The sequence below is a fragment of the Falco biarmicus genome, chromosome 3, assembly GCF_023638135.1.
Source record: "Falco biarmicus isolate bFalBia1 chromosome 3, bFalBia1.pri, whole genome shotgun sequence".
In the NCBI taxonomy this organism is placed as follows: domain Eukaryota; kingdom Metazoa; phylum Chordata; class Aves; order Falconiformes; family Falconidae; genus Falco; species Falco biarmicus.
This window is the reverse complement of record NC_079290.1, coordinates 51,526,584-51,549,701: the sequence shown is the minus strand read 5'-3', so window position 1 is coordinate 51,549,701 and position 23,118 is coordinate 51,526,584. Positions and strand designations below refer to the sequence as shown.

Below are 23,118 nucleotides of genomic sequence, written 5' to 3'. Positions count from 1 at the left end.
AGATTGGCATGTCTTTTTGTGATGGCATGATATTTTTTCTCATTTGGCTTGCCGGCAATACCTTGTTCTGATCTGGCATGTCAGCCAAAGATATTTGATATGAGCTTTGTTGTTAAATATTAAAATTAGATGGAGGTTTTCCCTGCTGTTGGAGCCTGGCCAGTGTGTCTTTTAGCCTGCAGCTTGACCAGATTGTTCTTCAAAGTGACAGACACAGTGGGCTGACTATTCCTTGCCTTCCTTTATAAAAGTCTTTTAACACTGTAGCTCCTACCATTCCCCTCCTTTCTCCTCACCCCTCTCTACTCCCTGCAAAGGGGAGTGCCTTAAAAATTATTGAACAGAGTCCGCTCATGTGTCCTCTTTGGCTTCCCTGCTAGCAAAGATAGGCACAGGTCATATTCCATACAAATGTTGCTGTTATTCTCTTGCACTAGGGGCTCAAGATCTGGATCGCATTCGTTTGTCCACCTACCGAACAGCATGCAAGCTTAGATTTGTTCAGAAGAAATGCAACTGTAAGTATGTCAGCGCTTTTTAATATACCATTGTTACTAGCTTTCCACCACACTCCCCAGTCTGTCCTTCACATCAGTCACAAACTGGGGCTGTTTGATCCAGCACTGTGAAGGACACTAATCAGAGTGCCTAGGCACATTTTAAATATTAACCTTTTTATATAAGGAACTTGTCTCAAGCATGCCAGTGATTCAGTCACAGAAGGGTGAGTTGTGATGCAGGCCACAGCTTTAATTAATAAGTATATTAACTACACTCTCCAGTTTTCTTGTAAAATAACACCTGTGGGTTCCAGCAAGATCCTGAAAATTAAATGCTTTTGTAGGAACTCCATGAGAAGGAATGGTGGTTTTAGTCCTTGTCTATCTGGGGTGCAGCAAGTGAAGTGCAATGTCAGTCAGCCCCGTTTTCTCCAGAAGGCCAGCTAGAGACATCTTCTAAGAGGGTGAACTTGCTTCTGATCTCTGCATGTCTGTCTTCCACCTTCTAGACTTCATTCTTGAGAGGTTTCCCACTTGATTAGTGACTTTTTAAATGTTTCTTCTGAGATTCAGTCTTTCTTCCTTTACAGCTGCAGTTTCTATTATCACAGTCACCTGCTGTGAACTTTAAAGGGGAAATACATATAAAATCTGTAATGGAGTGTATCCTTTTTTCTCCATCCAAAACAGTATGCAAATACTTAGAATGGTAGGTTTTGGTCTATGTGTTTTACTGGACCTTTCCACACCAAGACAAAAAAAAAATTCTAACCAAGGGAACGCTTGTCATCAGTGGCAGTAGGGAGACAACTAATGCAGAGAAAACAAGTTTTTTAAGTCTTCGTATCTAAACTAGAATGATAGTCTGTCTACGTTTATGCTATGCGCAGTGGTAAGTATGTTAAGAACGTTCACTGCAGATAGAGATTAACCACCCTGGAGAGAGTTCCTAGTTTTGGGGTTACATCTAGCTGCGTTATGGAAGTGTTTAGCTTATGCTGTCCAAACCTACTGGAGAGGCCAAGTTGTGGTGGAAAAGACTTTGGAGAGTATTTTTTGGCTTATTAACTACAGAGCAGGTCGTTCAATTATTTCTGCAGAACATTTATCATGTTTTTAATATGTGTTTAGCTGAAGTAGAATTGAAGGATTAGTATCACATTATAAGCAGGCTGCGGGACACAAAACCCAGGAGGGATTTAGTACCTGCCCAGCAGCTGGCTTCTCCCATTCAAGAGGAAGTGTGTTGAAAGACACTATGATGTTGCATTCAGTTGTTTATTTTATTTTTATAAATTTTATATTTAAGAGGATGAAATTTTCACTTCATTTTCATGGTAACAGAATACAACAGTCTGAGGTCACAAAAGTATCCAATTAGGTTGACAGTGACAGCAAAATCTTAACAGTAATTGCTTTGATAACTGTATATAAAAGCAAATGAAAAAACCTAAGGGTGCAATAGCTTCATTCTTGGGAGTGGCTGGCTGGCTAAAAATATTGGTTGTTAATCTTAACTTTGTTCTTCTTATTTATCAACTGCAATCTGCTTTTGTGGAACTGTTGTTTCTCTTCATAGGGAACAAATACACATATACACATACCCTTCAGTTTACCAGCTCGTGCCAAGTTGCTCATGGACAGTGCTTGCCTTCTAGTTGCCCTTGATAACCTAGGAGAAATGATTTGCTGGTCTCGTATCAAGACTTATACTATATCAATCTCCTCTGAAGAAAAAAAAATGGAGGAACTTAAAATGTCACCCTAAGAATTGGTTTCTGCGCAACTTAAGCAATAATGCCTGTTGCTCTGGAATGGGCTCAAGTACATGCATCTTTTCACCATCAAGTACAGATTCTTCTGGTTGTTTCTGGTCGACTACTGCTCTCCCAGATGGCTTTCTTTTATTAGTGGGAAAAGAAGTCATTCATTCACATGATGTGATTTCAGGCAATGGCTGTGCAAGGCAGAGCTTCTAGGCAAGAGCTTCAAGGCAGAGAATAGATAAATCTGAAAAAGCTCTAATATTATCTTTCAAAGAATTCCTGCAAATTTAAGATTCCCCTATGCCTATGTTAACATTACACATAAATAACAGTATTTAAAAATTGTTGTTGGCGCACATCTGAATCTACCAAGTGCCCAAACATGGGAAAAAATCCCAAAAGCAAGAGACCCACAAAATTCTACATGCAGAAATCCTAAAAGCTGGGAAGTTATATTAGTGCACCATGAATATAGACTCATTTTATGCTTCTCTGTTTCTCCTGATAATTTCTGAAACTGGAAGTAATGAAAAGAGAAACTGTCAGTAATGTAGGTACCTTCAAGGATGTGGTGGATATAGAAAGAGATGATTGCAGGCTACTTGCTTATTACTTTGCAGAACTCATATAGCAATAGTCTTTACCTTAGTTATACATACTAACACAGGATCACAGAATGGTCAATGTTGGAAGGGACCTCTGGAGATCATCTAGTGCAACCCCTTGCTAAAGCAGGTTCTCCTACAGCAGGTTGCACAAAATGATGTCCAGGCGGGTTTTGAATGTCTCCAGAGAAGGAGACTCCACAGCCTCTCTGGGCAGCCTGTGCCAGGGCTCTGTCACCTTCAAGGTAAAGAAGGTCTTCCTCATATTCAGAAGGAACTACTTGTGTTTCAGTTTGTGCTCATTGCCCCCTGTCCTGTCACTGGACACCACTGAAAAAAGCCTGGCCCCATCCTCTTGACACTCACCCTTAAAATATTTATATGCATTGCTAAGTTTCCCTCTCAGTTTTCTCCAGGCTGAAGAGGCCCAGCTCCCTCAGCCTTTCCTCACAAGGGAGATGCTCCAGCCCCCTCACCATCTTTGTAGCCCTCTGCTGGGCCCTCTCCAGTAGTTCCCTGTTTCTCCTGAACTGGGGAGCCCAGAACTGGACACAGCACTCCAGATAGGGCCTCACCAGGGCAGAGCAGAGGGGGAGGACAGCCTCCCTCCACCTGCTGGCCACGGTCCTCCTGATGCACCCCAGGATCCCATTGGCCCTCTTGGCCACCAGGGCACACTGCTGGCTTTGGCTTGCTGTCCAAGATGTAGATGACTCTTCTGTAAAAAAAAAAAGGAAAAAAATCAAATTCTAAAGAATTTTTGAGAAGATCTTGAGATTTGGGTATAAATAATTCCAAATGAATGCAGACTCTTGGACAGACAAACCCCAGAGGAAGCACTGCTCATGGTTACGTCATCTTCAAATCTCAGAATGTAAAGCAAGTGTGAGCTGACTGTGGCTGCTCTACTGGGTATAGTCTTGGAAACAGCAGCACCCTAATCATTTGAGGTTTAATTTCATTATCTGGGATAATAAAAGCAGATAGGAAACAGGTGCAGAAATCTGATCAAACACGCTACGTCTTTATAGAAACATGTAATAGAATCATAGACTAGAATCACAGAATCTCTTAGGTTAGAAAAGACCTTTGAGATCATCAAGTTCAACCATTAACGCAGGACTGCCAGGTCCATCGCTAAACCATGTTGCTAAGCACCACATCTACGCATTTTTAAAACACCTCCAGGGATGGTGATTCCACCACCTCCCTGGGCAGCTGTTCCAATGCTTGACCACTCTTTCAGTGAAGAATTTTTTCCTAATATACAATCTAAACCTCTCCTGGTGCAACTTCAGGCTGTTTTCTCTTGTCCTGTCACTAGTTATCTGGAAGAAGAGACCAACCCCCACCCGGCTACAACCTCCTGTCAGGGAGCTGCAGAGAGCAATGAGGTCTCCCTCAGCCTCCTCCTCTCCAGGCTAAACAGCCCCAGTTCCCTCAGCTGCTCCTCATAAGCCTTGTGCTCCAGCCCCTTCACCAGCCCCGCTGCCCTTCCCTGGACACGCTCCAGCCCCTCAGTGTCCCCCTCGCAGTGAGGGGCCCAAACCTGAACACAGTGTTCGAGGTGCGGCCTCACCAGTGCCCAGTGCAGGGGGACGGTCACTGCCCCAGTCCTGCTGGCCACACTGGTTCTGACACAAGCCAGGATGCTGTTGGCCTTCTTGGCCCCTGGGCACACTGCTGGCTCACATTCAGCTGTGAGTCCACCAGCACCCCCAGGCCCTTTCCCACCAGGCACTTCCCAGCCGCTCTGCCCCAGCCTGTAGCGCTGCGTGGGGCTGGTGTGACCCAAGGGCAGGGCCCGGTGCTTCTTGTTGAACCTCATACAATTGGCCTCACCCTATCAATCCAGCCTGTCCAATTACTCCAGCCTGTACGGTACAAATTGTGAATAGCTGACTTCATCATCTAAATTTTCTAAATGTGCTTTACCCTAAATAGTGCACACTACAAGAATCAGTCAGGGAGATGGAAAAACTACAGGTGAGCACTACGACTTCTGCAACAGTAGCAGAACTTGGGAATTCTACAAACCAATATTGCTCAAAGTCAAACATCAGGGTATTGTCATTCACTTCACCTCCAGTGCACTGGAGCAGTCAGCACACATTCCCACCATACAGGCTCCTGCTCATCTCCCCTTACTGCCAGGAAAATGCCATCTTGACAAGGCTGATTTACAGCTGTTTATTCATAGCTTTCACACATGGAAACATAATAGGTTTTCCTAAAACAAGGCATGAAGAACCAATGACAGCAGTTGCACATCTCTGCAACATTCACCAGTATTCAGGAACCACCAAAAAGCACAATTTATAGTTATCCCCAGTGATCATTGTGCAGTTGGTTTATTTTAATACTTGGTTTTCAGTGAATTGATTAACAAGCAGAGATGAAATATCATGTTCACATGCAGATTCCCTCTGGGGTATGGTGGCAGCAGGAGTAGAAAATAACAACATACCGTAATCAAAACTGTTGTGCTGTTAAACATCGCTCACCAATACAGAACTGTGCAGCTGGAAAACTACTGCTGCCCTTGACAAACTTTCCTGAATGTGTTGTGAGATTATTCTATGACTCTGGCTGAAAAAAGCATGTTTTGCTGCTGTCCCGAGATCAGAATAAATCATTGGCAATTGAAAGTTTGAATCTAAAGCATGCTGGTCATAGTAATAAGTGACTTAATGCAGACAAAAAAAGGGAGCTTGTTTCTCTGGCAATTTAGTCCCAGCACCTTAGGGCTTCAGTGTCTATTTCTTTCTTCAGTATTCTTCTGGTGAGTGACAATTTTTTTGTTGTTTTGGGTTTTTCGGGGGGGGGAGGTTTTTTGGGGTTTTTTGTTTTTTTGCATTGTTTTATCCAAGTTATAGTACAGCTATTGCCACGTAGGGAATGCAGCTACCATGTCTATGATGGAGACCTCATGAACTTCCAAAACAGTCTCCTCTTCCTCCACCCCACTCTTCCTCCTGCCTCCACTGGGCTTTAAGTAGTCACAGCTGAGGCATGTGGGTGTGTCAGCTTAATTTGCACAGATTCTTTTGGGTGCCTCCCTGATCTGATCTGCCTTTTTATATTTATTTTAAGTTAGAATAATTTCTCACCCTCCTGAAATATAATAATTTCCCACTGGAAGTGAGTGACAGTTATTGTAAACACACTATTTTTAGATGCTTTTCTTAAAACTTTTTTCCGTCTGTACTCTTATACCTCCTGTAACGCTACAGCAAGCTGCTGAAACTGGTTTTGTCCTAGAAACTGACAATTTGGATATCAAATGGTGAGATCAGCCTGTGTGAGTGACTGACTGCCATCAGGACAGCAAGCACTTTCTGAAAATTATTTGATTAAACCTAAATAAAATACTAGGGTTTGGGGTTTGGGTTGGTTTTGGGTTTTTTTTCTATACTGGGATGACAATTAAAATATCATTTTATCCCATCCCATTCAACATGCCATTCACCACAAAATGAGAAGTCACAGTGTCTGGTACTTGTAGGAAAAGGAAAGGGTATGAAAAGTCTTGATTCCACACTGGAAATGGTGCTGTGATCTTTGTGTTATCTAGTGGCTGAAGAAGCCAACAGGAGATCCAGGTTCAACTTTCACTACTGCATGACAAAATCTGCGCTGATCATACACATCCAAAAAGTTCCCTAAACACAAATCTAGAGGATGTTCAGAAGTGTTCTAATCTGTCCTGTTGATGCTTAACCACCAAATGTTTTATCTTTGTATGTTAACTGGTTTAGGAACTGGCAACTGCTGCTCTTTACTTAAACGAGACCTCTTGCCACTGTTGTATAAAACCATTCTTTCTTTGACTCAGTATTTTCTCTAAAGTGAAGCAGTGCACAAGAAAGACTCGATGGTGGTATCCTCAGTGTGCAAGAATCTCATGAAGATCCCTGCCATGGCAGGAGGCATTCATTCTCAATATCCTGCCTTTTACCTCTGAAGGACTGTATAGCCTGCACAGTTTTGTACTTGCCCTTCATCCTTTTATTCTCAGGATGACCATCAGAACAGAGCCACCAAATTATCACAATTACAGAATTGTTTAGATTAAATAACTTAATCCTTCATCACTGTAGGTTTCCATGGTTAGTGCTCTGTTCTCATTGTTGATTTTCATCATGTTTTTCACTCCATCTTGGAAGCAATAAAGCAGAGGATAGATTCAGGCTGGGTCACAGAGCAATCAAACTGAATGACAAGCAATGTTGCCTACTCAAGGAGTGCAAAAGGTCTGCTTGGCTGCAGTTTGAAGCAATCTGCCTCTTGAATTTGTGATCATGGCATTCTCATATTTTTCTAAACCCTCAGTGATCAGTCTCCCGTGTGATTGGCTTAAAAATCATATAATTTGCAAAGAAAACCTGCCATTTTGAATTCTTATTTTTATTCCTCTGTTGACTGTCTTGGATATTCTGTGGTCTGCTTACTATTGTTACAGAAAGATAGAGGCTGGAAATGCTAATTGTATTCTTTGTTTTCGATTTTAATGGAAGCTGAGTCTTACAGTTGACTAATAGTGAATTACATTATTCACATGGCTCCAACAGGTATAGCTTTAAAAAAAGAAAAAGCACTCTATATTACAAGACTCATGATACCATTGTGTAAGTTACTAATTCTGGTATCCTGCAGTACCTGAATAATGGAAAGAAAGATGAGTTAATGATTTTTAAAACTTTTTTTGTTCCATTGTCTTTACCAGCAACTTAGAGACTAAATGCTCCTGGAACTGCTAGTACCGTTCCATATGGGTTTCCAGGCAACTATGGGGAAAAGATGCATATATTATACATTCTGCATTATGCATCAATTATTTAATCAAAAGTTCAAAAGGGCTTGATTTAGCATATTCCCTGCAGACAAATCCTTTATAAGGGTTTTAGCCTGTAAGTGTTCACTCACAGCACAATATCCTGAAAATGGGTTCGGATTTTCTTTTCCTTTTGACTGTAAAAGTTTATTAATATACTCAAAAGATCATAATAGCTGTTAGCGACCCGACATATAACCCGTGTATTTGGCATGTTTATTGAGGGACTGCTATTCAGCCTTTTCTTCAATGTTAGCATGAAGTGTACTGTTATTATGTAAAAGGGTTGTGGTATCTCAGATGTCACTGAGTATTTGCTCTTAAAGGCTACCACTACAAGTCTGCCTTGTACAAGGCTGATAGAAGAACTATCAGTGGATATTTGGAATTATTTTAATGTCAAAAAAGAGTGAACCGAACAAGGTTATATATCTTAAACTTTCACATTTTCATTTGCTTAGAGGTAGATTTTTCAAACATACTCATGATTCCAAGTGGCTCCTGTTACAAACCGAGTTGCAGAAGATTGTCAGCTGGTATTATTTTGTCCTTTACAGAGGAAAATGACTGAATTGGCTTCCTTTGAGTCAGAAGCTGACAGACACGTAGGCTAGGCCACGTCCCAAGTATACCTGCATGCTGCTCTCTGCTACGCAGGTGGCTCAGCCCTGCCTTGATGGAGACAGCTTTTGTAATTGGATCATAGCTGAAAATCTCTTCTTTCTGACTTCCTGAACTCTGTGAAAACTGCCATTCACAGTGCTATTTCTGATGGCTTTCCTGATGCAGGTTTAAGGTTGGACAGTCTGTTGAGTTCCCCACTGATGTCTCTGAACATCTGCTACTGGTAAGAGGTGTTCAGTCACCTTTGTCTGGCAGGCTTGGCATTAGTTACCCAAAACCAGAAAGTTTCTGCGTTTTATTTCACATTGGTCCTCCTAATGAATGCTTCAAACTAAAGAAAATAAACCATTATTATTAGCCTTAGTACTCTCCTAGGCAGTCTAAAAATTGCAAAATATATGCAGACATACAAACTGATACGTTGGCAATCACAGGATGACCGTTATCTTCTGAGGTATGCTGCTGCTTCATGTGAGAGCTTTTTCTTCTTTCACCTTCTTGTTTTTCCCCTCAAGCTGTAACTGTGTTTTTAAGTCTCCTTCATAATTTTCTTGTCCCTTCTTCAGCTTCATGTCATCATCTGTGGCATTTGCTTTATCTCTGACTACTCTGGAACCCTCGTTCTCTTAGCTGCTCTCTCCTCTCCTGTTACCCTCTTGGCTCCAAGCACCTTCCTTCAGGCTAACGTTCTTTTACACTTGAGCCTTTTTTCCCTTGCCCTGGGCTGTTCTGGTCTGTCCCATTTGGGTATTTTGCTGAGCCTGTCCTGATGTTACACAAGCACCTCTTTAATGTGCCAGAGTGCATTAAGCAGTGTGACTTAATGCCTGTCACATGTTGTTGGTCATTCTCAGTTTTTGCCATGTGACAACGTATTTATGTGAAAAAGGAGAAAGAAGTTAAAAAGTCATCCTTGGAGCAGATCTCAGTGAATTTGGTGATCACAGTCCTTTGTTCTTAGGGAGCTTCAGTCCATCATCTTGAACCATCCCTGCCTCTCTATTCTGGACTCAAAGCAGTAAGTCTTGAGCAATAATACATGAGCTCAGTCCATACATGTTTTCTGTAGAGAGTAAAGGACAGGTTTTATGTCTGTGCAGGAAATTGTTTTCCTCAGAAGATAAGCTGCAGCATTTTGCCCTGTCTTTCTGTTGGGGCATTGCATTCAAAGTGTCCTTCTTCAGTACATCTGCTGACTTGGGATTTTTGCTGAGGTTTTTTTGCCCTGTGGTGTTTTTTACAGTGTCACGCAGCTCTGGAAAATTAGTAGGCACTACAGAGCTTTCTTCCACCTTAACCACACAATCTGCACCATCTTTGTGCCTAAACAGTGATTTCTGTCACAGCCTCACATAGACAGTCTGATCTGTCCTCAGCCCTTCCTCATTCCCTTTCAGCCTCTGTCTCCAATAACTTCTACAAATAAACCAGCTGTGGAGCCAGCAGGGACACTGGCTGTCTGTGGTGCATGTTCTCAGCAGTTATGGGCTTCTTCAGGGTGAGGACAGCAAATAGTTCACAGAAGGAAAGTCAGCGTGTGGAACATGACATAATTTTTACTATGATTCTCTTCTCTAATTCCAAAAGAGTGGGTTTTTTCCATGTTCATTTGTTTCCAGAGCTACATCAAAAGTAATTTTGTGTACCTCTAACAATATAGATCAAGCTCCTAACACCCAGAATATTCAAAGTGAAGCTTGAGCTTAACGTCTATCTCCTATTTTTACCCATCAGCTGCACCTACTATTATTTTCTGTAAGTTTTAGTGGAAGATTTCATACAGCATATATCTGGTAGGCTAGGACAAATTGTGAGAACAGAAGATGTTGGCCATAAAAATAATTTCCTGCTTTTATAAGTGTGAAGAGACTGCACAATATAATGTTCTCAGTGTGCATTGTTATTACTACAGTTCTGAGACTACACAATGAACATTCAGCTTCCTGGTGTTAATGGTTGTGATATACAATGGCTTTACAGAGGCAGTTTTCCTTGTGCTGAATTAAGGCATTCCTAGGCTGAATTCAGACTGAATTATATCTGTGATATTGCTGTTGGCTGCAATGGATTTCAATTTCACGGTATTTCTGAGCAGTCTTCGATCCTTTACTGAGCAAAGTGTGGGCTAATTCCAGGAGAAGTTGTGTGTGTGCTATCGTGGTTTAACCCCAGCTGGTAATTAATTACCATGCAGCCCCTCGTTCACTCCCCTCTCACCCAGAGGGATGGGGAGAAGAACTGCCAAGGAATGTAAAACTCAAGAGTTGAGGTAAGAACAATTTAGTAATTGAAACAGAATAAAAATGAAAGAACAATACTAACAGTTATGACAATAACAGTTATAATGAAAAAGGGAAGGGAAAGAATAAAATCCAGAGGGAAAGGAAGAAGGAACACGTGGTGCACAATGCAGCTGCTCACCACCCGCTGACTGATGCCCAGCCAGTGCCCGAGCAACGACCTGCCTGCCCCGGCCAGCCCCCGGGTATATACACCAGGCAGGGCGTCCCATGGTATGGAATGCCGCCTTGGCTAGGTCAGGTCAGCTGTCCTGGCTGTGTCCCCTCCCCATTCCTTGTGCCTCTCCAGCCTCTTTGCTAGCAAGGCCTGAGGAGCTGAAAAGTCTCACATCAAAGCCAAAACACAGTACTGCACTAGCTCCTGAGAAGATAATTAACTCCATCCCAGCTGAAACCAGGACAATGCTCAGCCTTTTCTTCAGTACATGCAGACGGATAGATGGATGTCTCCTTTCGTGACAGAAAGTATATTGAAAGTAACTCTATTGAACTCCCTGACATTACTATGGCATGAAGGAAGGAGTGGCTCAGTCTCTCGTGCATATTGTTTAAGGAGATTGGACTCAATTTCAGATAAATTGACACTCTAGTATCATACTGCATCTCTTGTAAAGGTGCTGATCTTCCCCGAGTTTAATTTTCCACATTTCATTCATCCTTATTTGCCTTGATACTCTTATCTTGTCTTGGATTTGCAAGATATCTTTAAGGATTGCATGTGTAAAATAAAGGGTGACAGATAAAGTGGTCATGTACATTGAGACTCTTACTCCATCTAGGGGCCCTGACAACATCGTTAAAGAGCTTCTGTCACACAGAGGTGGAAGGATAGATGTGTAGGACTTCACCTAAATCCCATTTACCTGTCATTTCACATTCTGCAGTCTTGTTTCCTTTCTCATTGTTGCTGATTGTCAAACTATGTTTGTATGAACTGGAGCTTTTCTCCTTTTCTTGGCCTATTTGTCATACCTGTTTCCTTAAGAGATGTGAAGTTTTAGTGCGTCGTATCGCACATTGCTGCAATGGGAGCCACTGCAGTTTCCTCCTGGTATGGGTGACCTGGTGACTGAGCACGTCAGCTGGGGAGCTGGAACACTGAGTGGCTCTTGCAGAAGACATTGCTTTGAATATGAGTAATGGCAGGAGGGCAAATGCGGGAAGATTGTGTGAACACAAAGCCAGAGTTCAGTCAAATATTCTCTACAGTTTCTCTGAATGAGATATTATCTACTCAAATGAATTTGATGCAAAAAAAATGGATCTTTCAGGTGCCAGGATCCATCTCTTTATCTCGAAGCTAATTATAGCTCAGATCCCAAAAGGTTTTTGCGCAAATAAATCCCATTGTTTTCAAATTTAATAGGTGTTTAAATACCTGTGAAAATGTGAGCCTGTGGCAGTAATTATCACCTACATTACCAATCTCAGCAAAAGGTTAAATAAGATTTAAGAGTCTGAACTGTCCTTATGACTTTGGGCATAAGATGCTTTTTCAACGAAGTCCTGTGTATTATATGAATGTTCTGTTTCATAGTAATGCTCTCAGTTTTACCAGCTGGGGTTGATACTGGGATTTTGTGCCAGAAACTGTCTGGACTGACCCAAACTCTTCAGAAGAGAGAAGCATATGCTCTTTCGTATGTCTCTTCTATCCTGGAGGTAAAAAATGCAATTCTGCTATCAGGCAGTTTACGCAAGCATCATATTCATCTTAAGTATTTCTCTAATTATTTTTAAGAGATGAAAACGATATGGGCCAAATTCAGTCCACATTACATAGAAATTATTTGAATTAATAAGTATCAGCTTAAGAATATGCTTATTTATAAAATATTGCATCTCTTATATTCAAGGATATGCACAATTCATATTTCATTAGTATTCTGTACATTGTGTTGCTGGTTACAGTCTTGCCAACCCTAAACGGTTAAAAAAAAATTACAGAAGACAGTGACAGCTGACCACGGATCGAAGTCTGAAAAACAGGAGATGGGCCAAGGAAGGTTTTGGTCTTCAAGCTGTTCTAAATGTGTAATAGATGCTCTTTCTTTTTCATTGACCTTTGTGATATGACTGAACCTTAAGGGTTGACAATGTAATCTCAACTTGTTTTCCCTAAGAACCATTACAATGCATATTCTCTTTTCATCACCAGCTAATTTTTAAAGAAAACAGCAGTTTATATGAGATTGGGGATAATACCCTGTATCCTTAAAGTTGGTAACATATACTGCTTCAAAATTAATGGAAAATATAAATAAATATAATAATTATAAGTGTAAAGTGAACGTGTATGTTTAACAAATAGCATACACGTTCACTTTACACTTGCTTTTTGCTGGCAATGGTGCCAAAGGAAGCTGTAGTCCTCTTGAGGCATGGACAGTTTTTAGAGGGGATAGCCGGAGCTGGGAACAGTTGTATCAAAGGAAAAAGCCTGAAGTTATTTGAGAGAGGAAGATGTCAGATTTGGCATTAGAAGAAAGACTTCTGGAGGAGATTTTATCACTGTAATGGGGACACTCAACATGAAGACGTTCTGCCCTGTCCACCTCATGGATTTGGTATCATCTGCCTATCACGTATGATCGCCTGCCCAGGGCTTCCACACCACCCAATCTCCAACCACATAGTCTTGATTCAACCAAGCGGATAGGTAAGGCCATTTTCTGCAGACAGCGGTGGGGTTTCACAGCCTTTGATTTGTGTCAGTTCGCTTGACATTATGCCAGCAGAGAGTTAAAATGTTACGGCAAATTATGCTGCATTTACTAAAATACACCCAGTAGTGCCATCCTGTGGTCATGACCGCGGCTGCCAGAAGGCTTGTGCACCCAGTCCTGCCTGTTTTCTAAAAGCTGGTGTGTCTTGGGTTCTTGCACACAATCTGAGTTGTGCCAGGCTCTAAAATTAGGGTTTCCTTCTCACATGTTCAGTAATTTCTGAACTTCTAGTTGAATCTCCTAAGTAGGAGGGCTGGGATATGGCTTTTTTCTTTTCTCTGAAGACATTTTTTGAAAGTCTCCATAATTCAGTTTCTGTGATCAGATATATAACAGAGAAAACTTTGAAAATCAACTCCAGATACGGTATCACCCAACCTTGGAGATGTTTTTTGCCACCTTTCAGGAGCGCACAAACTTTTCCCTGATATATGCTTTGCTGTAATATAATACAGAAGAGTTATATTTCATTAAAATTTTGAAGCGCTGTAATTTTACTAATTGAAATATGAACTCAGATGTAAGGCAAATTGACTTTATTTTAAGAGAAATGAGAGATCTGTTGTGTATCATACATATTTACTGACCAAGTTTTGTTACCTCACGTCCCCATGATTTTTTTGGCTAATTTAAAGCTGACACTTGCAAAACCCATTTGAAGGGAATAATTAGCCACACTGAGGACTGATCACACAATGCCTCAAATAAAACCTTTCTCATTAAAATAGTATTATGGTGGGATAGCAAGAATAATAGAGGTGCATAATCTAGGAATACCACTGTCTTGGAGGGGAGTGATTTCTAAAGTTTCTGGCTATGTAACAAACATAATGACACGTCTGCTATTTACATATTGGTCTGTAATTCATAAATATGTTTAAGTCTCAAAACAAGAAAATTATGTATAATGGATGATTTAAGCTATGTGACTTATTAGCAACAGTGCAGAGTTTAAATTGAGTGGTCTTTCCTGGTTGTCATCAAAAGATTAAGCAGCTTAGAGTTAGACTTTGTTATTATTTTATTTTATTTTATATATGTCATACTTCATTCAGCATTCTGAATAAATGATTTCAAAGTGTGTTTGAAAAAAAGGAAACACTTTCCCAGCAGCTGGGTGACAAGCAGATGACAGCAGTTTCCCAGCCCAGCACTCAGGGTGCATTGCCCACCGTTCCCTTTCACAGAATCAGTTGTCGTTAGTGCTGCTCCTTGGGGAGACTGACGTCCTCTTCTGCCATCCGTGGAGAGCCCTTCAGGCTTTGGTTCAATATAGGTGAGACAAAATAGGCAGGAATTGACAGCAGAGGGAGAAGGAACTTTTATTGTAAATTAAATTAATGTAAAGAATTTTACTGGTGATCTTTACATACTCTTACACCTTGGTGGATTAAAAATACCACGTTTCAGTGTATCGTTAGCCTGATGGTTATTCCTCAGTAGTAGCACTTGGCCAAGTGGACAGACTCTTCCAACAGGCCATGTTGGTTTAATGTGCTGTAGTGATCAGAATCTCAGAAGGTTTTAAAAATACCTGATTTTTCTTCTGGGCAGAACAGTAGGTGAGGGTACAAGGATGCAAGCTCAGGTATGCGGACAGCAGAACCTTTAAGATTTTTACCCAGAGTTTTCCATGCCTCAGTTGTACTTATCATGTCCTGCAGATTTCCAGACACCCAGCAGCCAGGTTTGGCAGCCACTCAGAAGTTTCTCCTGTCTATGCTGTGTGCAGCTGGCCAGCGTGTGCACAGAGAACCCAGCTCCTGGTGGCTGGGACATCGCTTGTCCCATGTGGTATTTCACAGACAGGTGATCTGAATGAATTCAGTGAGTCTAAATGCAACCAACTTACTCCATGTGTACAGTAGTTCAGAAGAAAAGATGTTTCTGTTGGCTAGTCTGAATGTTTTGTTCCTTATCCAAGGATGACTCCTCACTCTGGGTATCCACCATTGAGATGGGCAGGTAGAATTAGATAGCCTTGCTCCTGCTTCCCACTGAGCCAGTGTGTACCACACACCTGCCCACTCTCACAGCACAGGCAAAGAGGTAAGGAGGAGAAGGAATGCTTACAGGGAACTAAGTGAAATCATGATTTCCCGCTTGGCGTTCAAGGGAAACCTTGAGAGAAAGACAGAATACGCGGAGTGCTGCGAAGGCCCTCAGTACACCTCACACAAAACCTCTTGACAAACCGGAGAGCTCTTTCCCAAGCATCCCAAAGGGCCTCAGGGCAGGCTCTGTGGTTTTGTTTGCTCATTGCACGTGTCAGAAAAGGAACTTGGAGCCCATCTTACTTGAGCAATGGCTTTAGAGAAAAATCAGTGGGGCAGCAGTGATTCTTCTCCGTTAATATATAGTTTTGCAGTATAAATTCATGGTTAGACAAGGGCATCACAGAATCACAGAATTGCTGATGTTGGCAGGGACCTCTGAAGAGAGCAGGGTCAGCTAGAGCAGATTGCTCAGGGCTGTGCCCAGTTTGGGTTTGAATATCTTCAGGGATGGAGACACCACAGCCTCGCTGGACAACCTGTCACAATGAGTGACAACCCTTACAGAGAAATTTTTTTGCCTATGTTTAAATGCTTTCCTGTGTTTTAATTTGTGCCCGTTTCCTTCTGTCCTTTCACTATGCTTTCTCTGAGAAGAGTCTGGCTCCATCTTCTTTGCTGCTTTGCATCAGATATTTGTACAGACTTATACAGTCCCCCCTGCGCCTTCCCTCCTGTAGACTGAGCGGTCCCAGCTCTCTCGGCTCCTCCCCAAATGACAGTTGCTCTAGTCCCTTCATCATCTTCGTGGCCCTTGCTGGACTTTGGACCCAGTACTGCAGATATGTTACCAGTGCTGAGAGGAAGGTTCACCACTGGAAGGATCTCCGCCTGCTGGCCACGCACTGCCCAGTGCAGCCCAAGGGGATGTTGGCTGCCTTTGCTGAAAAGGCATATTCCAGTGAGCACCCAGCCAGTACTGGTACATGGGGTTCCACGTCGAGGAACTTCTATTTCCATTTATTGTGCTTCATGAAGTTCCTGTTTGTATATTTCTCCAGCCTGTTGAGGTCCCTCTGCATGGCAGCCCAGCCCTCTGGTGGGTGTTATCAGTCACTCTTCCCAGTTCTGAATCAGCTGCAAACTTGCTGAGGGTACCCTCTGTCCCATCATCCAGGTCATTAATGAAGGTGTTAAACAGTATCAGGCCTGGGGGTATATACCATTAGTGACTGGCCTCCAACTGGATTTGGTGCCACTGAGCACAAGATTTTCAGCTAATCTGTTCAGCCAGTTTTCAGTCTACCTCACTGTTCACTTCGGCCCACAGTTACTAGTTTGCCAGTGAGCACGGTATGGGACACTGTGCTGAAAACCTTGCTAAAGTCAGAGTAAAGAACATCGACTGCTGTCCTTTTTCCCCATGAACTAGTCATTTAATTGTGGGAAGGCAAATAGGTGGGTCAGGCATGATTTTTCCATCATAAATCCGTACTGACTGCTTCCAGTCACCTTTTTGTCTTTAATATGCTTGGTTATGGTTTCCAGGAGGGTTTGCTCCATCCCCTTTCCAGGGACTGAGGTGAGGTTTTAGTTCGCTGGATACTTCTTGCTCTTCTTGGAAACTGGAGTGACAGTGAGTTTCTGCCCACCCTCAGGAACCTTCCCCAATTGCCACAGCTTTTTAAAGACTACCAAGTGGCCTTGCATTAGCATCATCCAGCTCCCTCAGCACTCGTGGGTGTGTTCCCCATCAGGTCCTATGGACTTGACTATGCCGGTCTGTTTAAACATCCCCTAACTGGACCCTCCTCCACCGAGGTTGCCTTCCTTGTTCCAGGCTGTCCCACTTGTTGTAGAGGCCTTCATCACGAAGGCAAGGAGGCTTACCAGTAAGTCTTACCAAATTCAATTCTAGGTGGGCAGTCTTTTGTAGAGGAATGAAGGCAGTGGGGTGATTGACATGGATGATGTGCAGCTGTAGCTGGTTCCCACAAGGTGGTTGAATAGCCCTGAGGATTGTGGAATAGGGGTGGGTGGAGGAGGAGCAGCAGCAGCATGGATAGTAGAATCTGCCTGACAGTAAAGGCTTCGTTGCAGCCTACTAGCTTGTTTGTGCTGCAACAACTGGTGCCCCGTGTGAGGCTGAGTTGGACTCAGACTACAACAACTGGTGCCCAACGTAGCTAAGTGGGAGAACTTATGACCCATAACAGACATGGTGAGAGGTGAGCTGTTGACAACTAATTGATATGGGTGTATTGGAATATTTATTGTCCATCTTAACTCGAATTGCAACTTTTGGTGCCCACTGTAGATGGGGATTTAACGATATGGGTGCAGAGGAAGAAAATTCTATGTTAACAATGCTTACAGGTATATTTGAGAAAAGAAGCATAAAGTATAACAAGAAGGCAATAAGAACTTTGCTAGAATGGTGCAAAGTAAATGATGTGCTGGTTACGCTGAAAAATGTTTCCAGCATTCAGATATGGCAAAGTGCTGGAAAGTTACTTTTTGGGGCTGCTACAAGAGGGGATGAAATTGCTACAGCCTTGTTAACAACATGGAGATTGATCATAGATTTGCTAGAACAATCAAAGTGGACAGAGAGACAAACGCTATAACAATGCTAATCAACCCACTGTCTTCATTCCTCTACAGTCTTTGACAAGACTTTGATTTTTGTGAAAAAGTGAATGTTGTCTATGTTTGCTCTTGGTTATCAATATATCATTCTCTTACAACTTCTCATACTATTGGATGGGTCTAATACACACATCTCTAAAATCAAAGCATTTTGGGATCAGAATAACATGGCAGTAAATATTCTGAATATTTTGTTAATTTTTTCTTGAAGCTTGCGGTATTTACTCACGCGTGACTGCATCTGCAAAACCTAGAAATCAAGTGAAATGGCAAGAAGGTGCAATGAAATGCATTTTGACATTAACACGTTCAAGTATGTGATGACAAGCTAGAAGTCCACCAGTCTTGCTTTTGGAAGAGCAGTGGTCACCAGCCTGAGAGCGGCTGGTGGCCTGTGGAGTGTTCAGAAGTGGCCCTATGCACACCAAGCTCTGGGAACAGCTGCTTAACGGGTACCCAACTATGTGAGAAATGACTGGGCTGTGTGAACTGGCCCTGGCAGCAGAAGTCAACCGGGGAGGTAGAGGAGGAGCCCAAGAGACATGGGAGTGGGAATGGGAACTTGCAGGACATTTCCAGGTACAGACTGAGTGCAGGTTCAGATATTTGGGCAATGAGTAGCCTGGGTGTTTCAGGCCATATAGGGTGACAGCTGTCACCAGACGTGCCCAGCCAAAGAACTGGGTACTTCATTTTAGCCCCAAGCAGAAGCAACACCCTGGCACATTTTCCTTTCCCTTTAGTTTGGCACCCAGAGAGTGTAAAAGACTGTAAGCCATGGTAGCTGGCACGTTGACCTGCATAGTGGTGAGATGTGCAGATAAAAGTTTTTGGTGATCATGATGCAGCTGGCTGATTTGAGGGGAAGCTTGGCCACAAACGGGTGTAGCTTAGAGGAAAAACACACCCCACTCAGTCCTCAGTTACCCGCCTAGCAGCAGGAGAGAGGGAGCCAAACAGAAAGCATGAGTAACTTCCCAGGGCTTCATAGCAATGACAATGACAAATGGCTCTAATACCCTGATTTGTGATGGGTTCATAGATTGTAATCAAAAAAAGAAGAATTGCCTAACATATTCTAAAATATTTTTAGGATTGTTAGACAAGGAAGCATAAATCTTTCCCTTTTAATGAAATCTGCCTGGAATACCTGACATATGTTCAAGTGCCGTTGATGTCAAATGACAGTATTAGTATGCTTAAACTCAAGCATGTCCATAAGAGCTTTGCTAGACTAAAATCTTAATGAAAGATATACTAAAGTTTTGGAAATAATATAAATTACTACTTCTTTAAAGGTGTTTCTTTCTGTATTCACCAACAAAGGAACATCTATTGAGGAGGAATTCTGTCCTAACTATCAATTAGGCATGTTTAACCTAGAGTTAGTTAAACCTACTGTATGTTAAGTAAATTTGAATTGATTATTAAAGCCTTGATCTATTCGTTTCTGTTGTTTGATTAAATGTAATCTTCTCTTCCATGTTCATTTAGTAATAAATGGAAAGATAACATGGAGTTCATGGTTCAGATGGAATACAAAAAAATGCAGTAGAACAGATGAGGGGTTTTGCATACATAGATCTGTTTAATGGTAAGAAAGCTTAAGCATGCAGGCTGTTTCTAATATATTTATTTTTTTTACTACTTGAAACATAAACTTCCACTGCAGTTTTCTTTTCTTACGTTTGCTTAGGGCAACGTCATTTCTTGAGAACTGATGTTTGAAGTAATCTGCCTCCTTTGAGATTAGTGATATATCCAAGATTATCTATATCTCACAACCTTTCCATAATTCTAAGTAAACTGCATGCTGGAAAGAAGACTTCATTTTTTCTGCATAAATAAATTTTAATTTCTTTGCTTAGAGTTGAAAAAACATGACTGTAGTCCATCTTGTCTCTTGCATTTTGGCTATTAAGATAATGTTATCTACCAAACAGAAAATTACTAGTTGCAAGTAAATTAAAGTTGCTAGTTACAATAAATTAAAAATACATTGGTTTTTTGCTAATGAAGAGACTAAAAAAAACACTTGAAGAAAAGAGGATCAAGATCAATAAAATTGACATATGCATTTATAGTAAGCAACATTATCTTGTCCTTAATTCTGCTTTCTCCAAATGTATCCAGAGTACACCTTTTCCACAAATTAACCTGTTGACAGAGTTGTAGGTGGTGGAATTCTGCACTCTAACAACTAACTAGTCTTTTCTGTCATAGTAAAAGGAAATAGGGAAAGATGTTCTGAACACAGGTAAAGGGAGAAGGGCAGGATGTAAAACCTTAAGGGTGTCTGAAAACTTTTGGGGAAAATGTAAAACTTTCAAACTGAGCCAGCTGTCTTTCACTCATCCTTACATCCTGTGGAGAGAGACTGATCAACTGAGTTAAAACATGCTGGCAACAGGCATTCTCCAAATGTTGTTTTAACAGCTGAAGGAGTCCACTGAAGGAAATAACATTTGTTATTTGGAGTGTATTTTCACGCATTAATCTTCATTCTCTGCAGTTCAGCTGGGGTCTCCTCAAAGTGTGCATCTTCTGGTAACGATTGTTGTGGAGTGAATGGTGGCCATCTGTAATGCTTCTCATCTGCATTGTCCCACTGCTGTCTGGATACTGAACTTTATTTACATTCAGCAATCACTGTCTGTTACAGAATGTGCTCAAGTATGAAATCCTCTATGACAGTGTTTAAATATCACTTGGTCTCATAAAAGTTAAATTACCAGACACTGTTGGTCATAGAAGGTTTAATAATGCAGATGTTTAGCTTAGCTGTGACTTCAGAAATCACTTAACAAAATCTGAAAGGAAATATATAGTTTGTCAGTTGCTTGTGGAAATCATCTACATTTTTTTTCAGACATTAGGCAAATGAGGGAGGAGATCTGTGCCTGAATAGGTATGCTGCTTACAGAGTGCAAGGCCTTTCCGAAGGGTCACTGAAGATTGGCTGAGCTGCATGATTGTGGATTGCCTTATGCTACACAGATGCTAGATACAAGCAGCTTTTTACTCCTACTGCCTGGTGATCATCTGCTGACACTGAAGAAATCCTGACAGCTTTCTATAGTTTTACAGATCCACTTCTGAAAAGCTACCTTTCTCATGCTGAGGGATGATTCCCTTTTCAGAGGGAATTGCAAGTAAGGCAGCAAAAGCAGCAACAGCAATGAGAAGCCGAAAACATACTTGTGGAGTTTTACTTTGTTGAGGGAATTTAAGGCAGATTTGGGGAAACAGAAAGCTCCCCTACACCTGTAGGCTAGTTTGTTACACTGCAAACTCTTCTTGTTAGCATCACAGTATACGTAGAAATCAAATTCAGGTTTTATTGCAATACTGTGCAAACAAAGTAAGGAGATATGCCTTCTTCAGTGAGATTAAAACATTCTCAGTGATGGATAAATAAATAACTGAGCATAGCAGGTATTACAGAAAATGAGTAACAGAAGATGAAAATTAAAATGAGAGGAATGTTAAGCTTATGCAAGGTTTGCAAGGTTGATGTTCTGTTGTTACACTGAAAAGACTACAGATATATTGCTTGTTGACGTGAATTTCTAGTAGTACAAAGGAATAGAGTGGAGTTTGCAGAGAAGCCTGTGTTTTACTCTGCCTTTTCCCAATGTTGATAGGTTAACTTGACAGCATGATATAATAGTAAGTTTGCTTACTATGTGAGTAAACCTTTAAAAAAATACGATTTGAAGTGATCAGGAGGGCATTACGCCCAGATGCAATCTGCCCAAGGTTAAGCAATTCGGTGTAAGAGGCTGTGGCTTTGACAGGATCTAGTAGCTGTTCCTACAGATTAAAGTATTTATTATTCATATTTTATATAAAACCTAAATTATTCTAGGCCATGTAGTAGTCGGAACAGGAAAGACATCTTTTATTAATGTTTAAAGAGCAAGGTGTGGGTTCATCTCGGTTAACTTGAGTTAACATCTCACCTCTGAGGTTACATGTCTCGTGTAAACTCATTGCTTTAGGCTTTGTCTGTAGTCAGTGAAGAAGTATGGGGACCTTCAAAGCACTGTTCACCCACCTGTCTCCAGACAGCTGCTTTAAGGTGCCTTTTTCTTTTGCTGACATTAGAGGAAGCCTTGATCACCAGCTGACAGTAGACACCTAACTTTTGACATTTAAATTGAGATGGGTGAATTCTTGTCCATAACAACTGACTTAAAAAAAAGCCAGAGACTTCATTCCTCTGTGTAGCAGTTGAACGAGCTCCCCTTGTGATTTTGAGCTAGTCATATCAGCAGATATTTTCAAAAGTAGTAGATCTTGTATAATGGCTGGCTTTTGTCCATCTTCCATTACCTCCTCCAGGAATTACTACTTTCCAGCCTTTGCAGAGAGATTTGAAATTCATTAATAAGAAACAAAATAAAATAGTGCAATAGAATTGTTTATTCAGCTTCGAGTGGAACTAAAGTGTTTCTTGAAAAAAAGCCCAAGTAAAATTATTTACAGTACAAATGCACAGCAGTTCCTTGAGACTAATATTTTATGGTGGGTTGGGGACTTTTACTGCTGTGTAATTTCCAATAAGTCATTTTCTTAGTCTTGTGCCCTACCTTTCTGGCATACCAATGAATATCAGGATAGCTTATGAGGCTTTCGGGTTACAGTTAACACTGAAACCAGTATTTTTTTTCAGATATGTTAGTGTACTGATATTATTAGACCCATGTCTGCTAGCCTCTGGATATTTCCCTTCCCAGGACCATCATCGAACTTAACTCTAGATATGACTAGGCTATGAAAAATATAGTATCAGTGGGAAAAGATAGAAAAACCATGAAAATCTGACAGCCACATAGTATCAGTACTGAATCTTGTGAAGAATAGAGACACCAACACCCATTTCAGCCTCATTCATTATGACAACTGTTTTCCTCCATGCTTTCTTATTCAAGTTTTCCACTACTAGGCTATGGCAATTAAAGTTAAATTGCTGTGTGAAATTCTCACTGTCAGGGAGTCTGGATGTCTGGTTCATCCTCCCCGGATGTCCTTTTATCAGTGCTAGGGAAACCATCCCAGTTGCCTGTAACTGCAGAAGTAAACACGTATGGTCAAAACAGTGGGCTTCCGGCTGTGTT

At 41.4% G+C, this 23,118-nt stretch overlaps 1 protein-coding gene across 7 annotated transcripts in view; it reads left to right on the top strand.

Annotated features, from left to right (window-relative positions):
• Positions 1-23,118, top strand: part of DTNA (dystrobrevin alpha) — a 234,536-nt gene that overhangs the window by 136,877 nt on the left and 74,541 nt on the right. For all 7 annotated transcript variants that reach the window (XM_056331940.1, XM_056331938.1, XM_056331939.1 and 4 more), the window contains one exon: positions 438-518. In XM_056331940.1, coding sequence (XP_056187915.1) covers positions 438-518 — 81 coding nt within the window. The remainder of the gene's footprint in view (positions 1-437; positions 519-23,118) is intronic.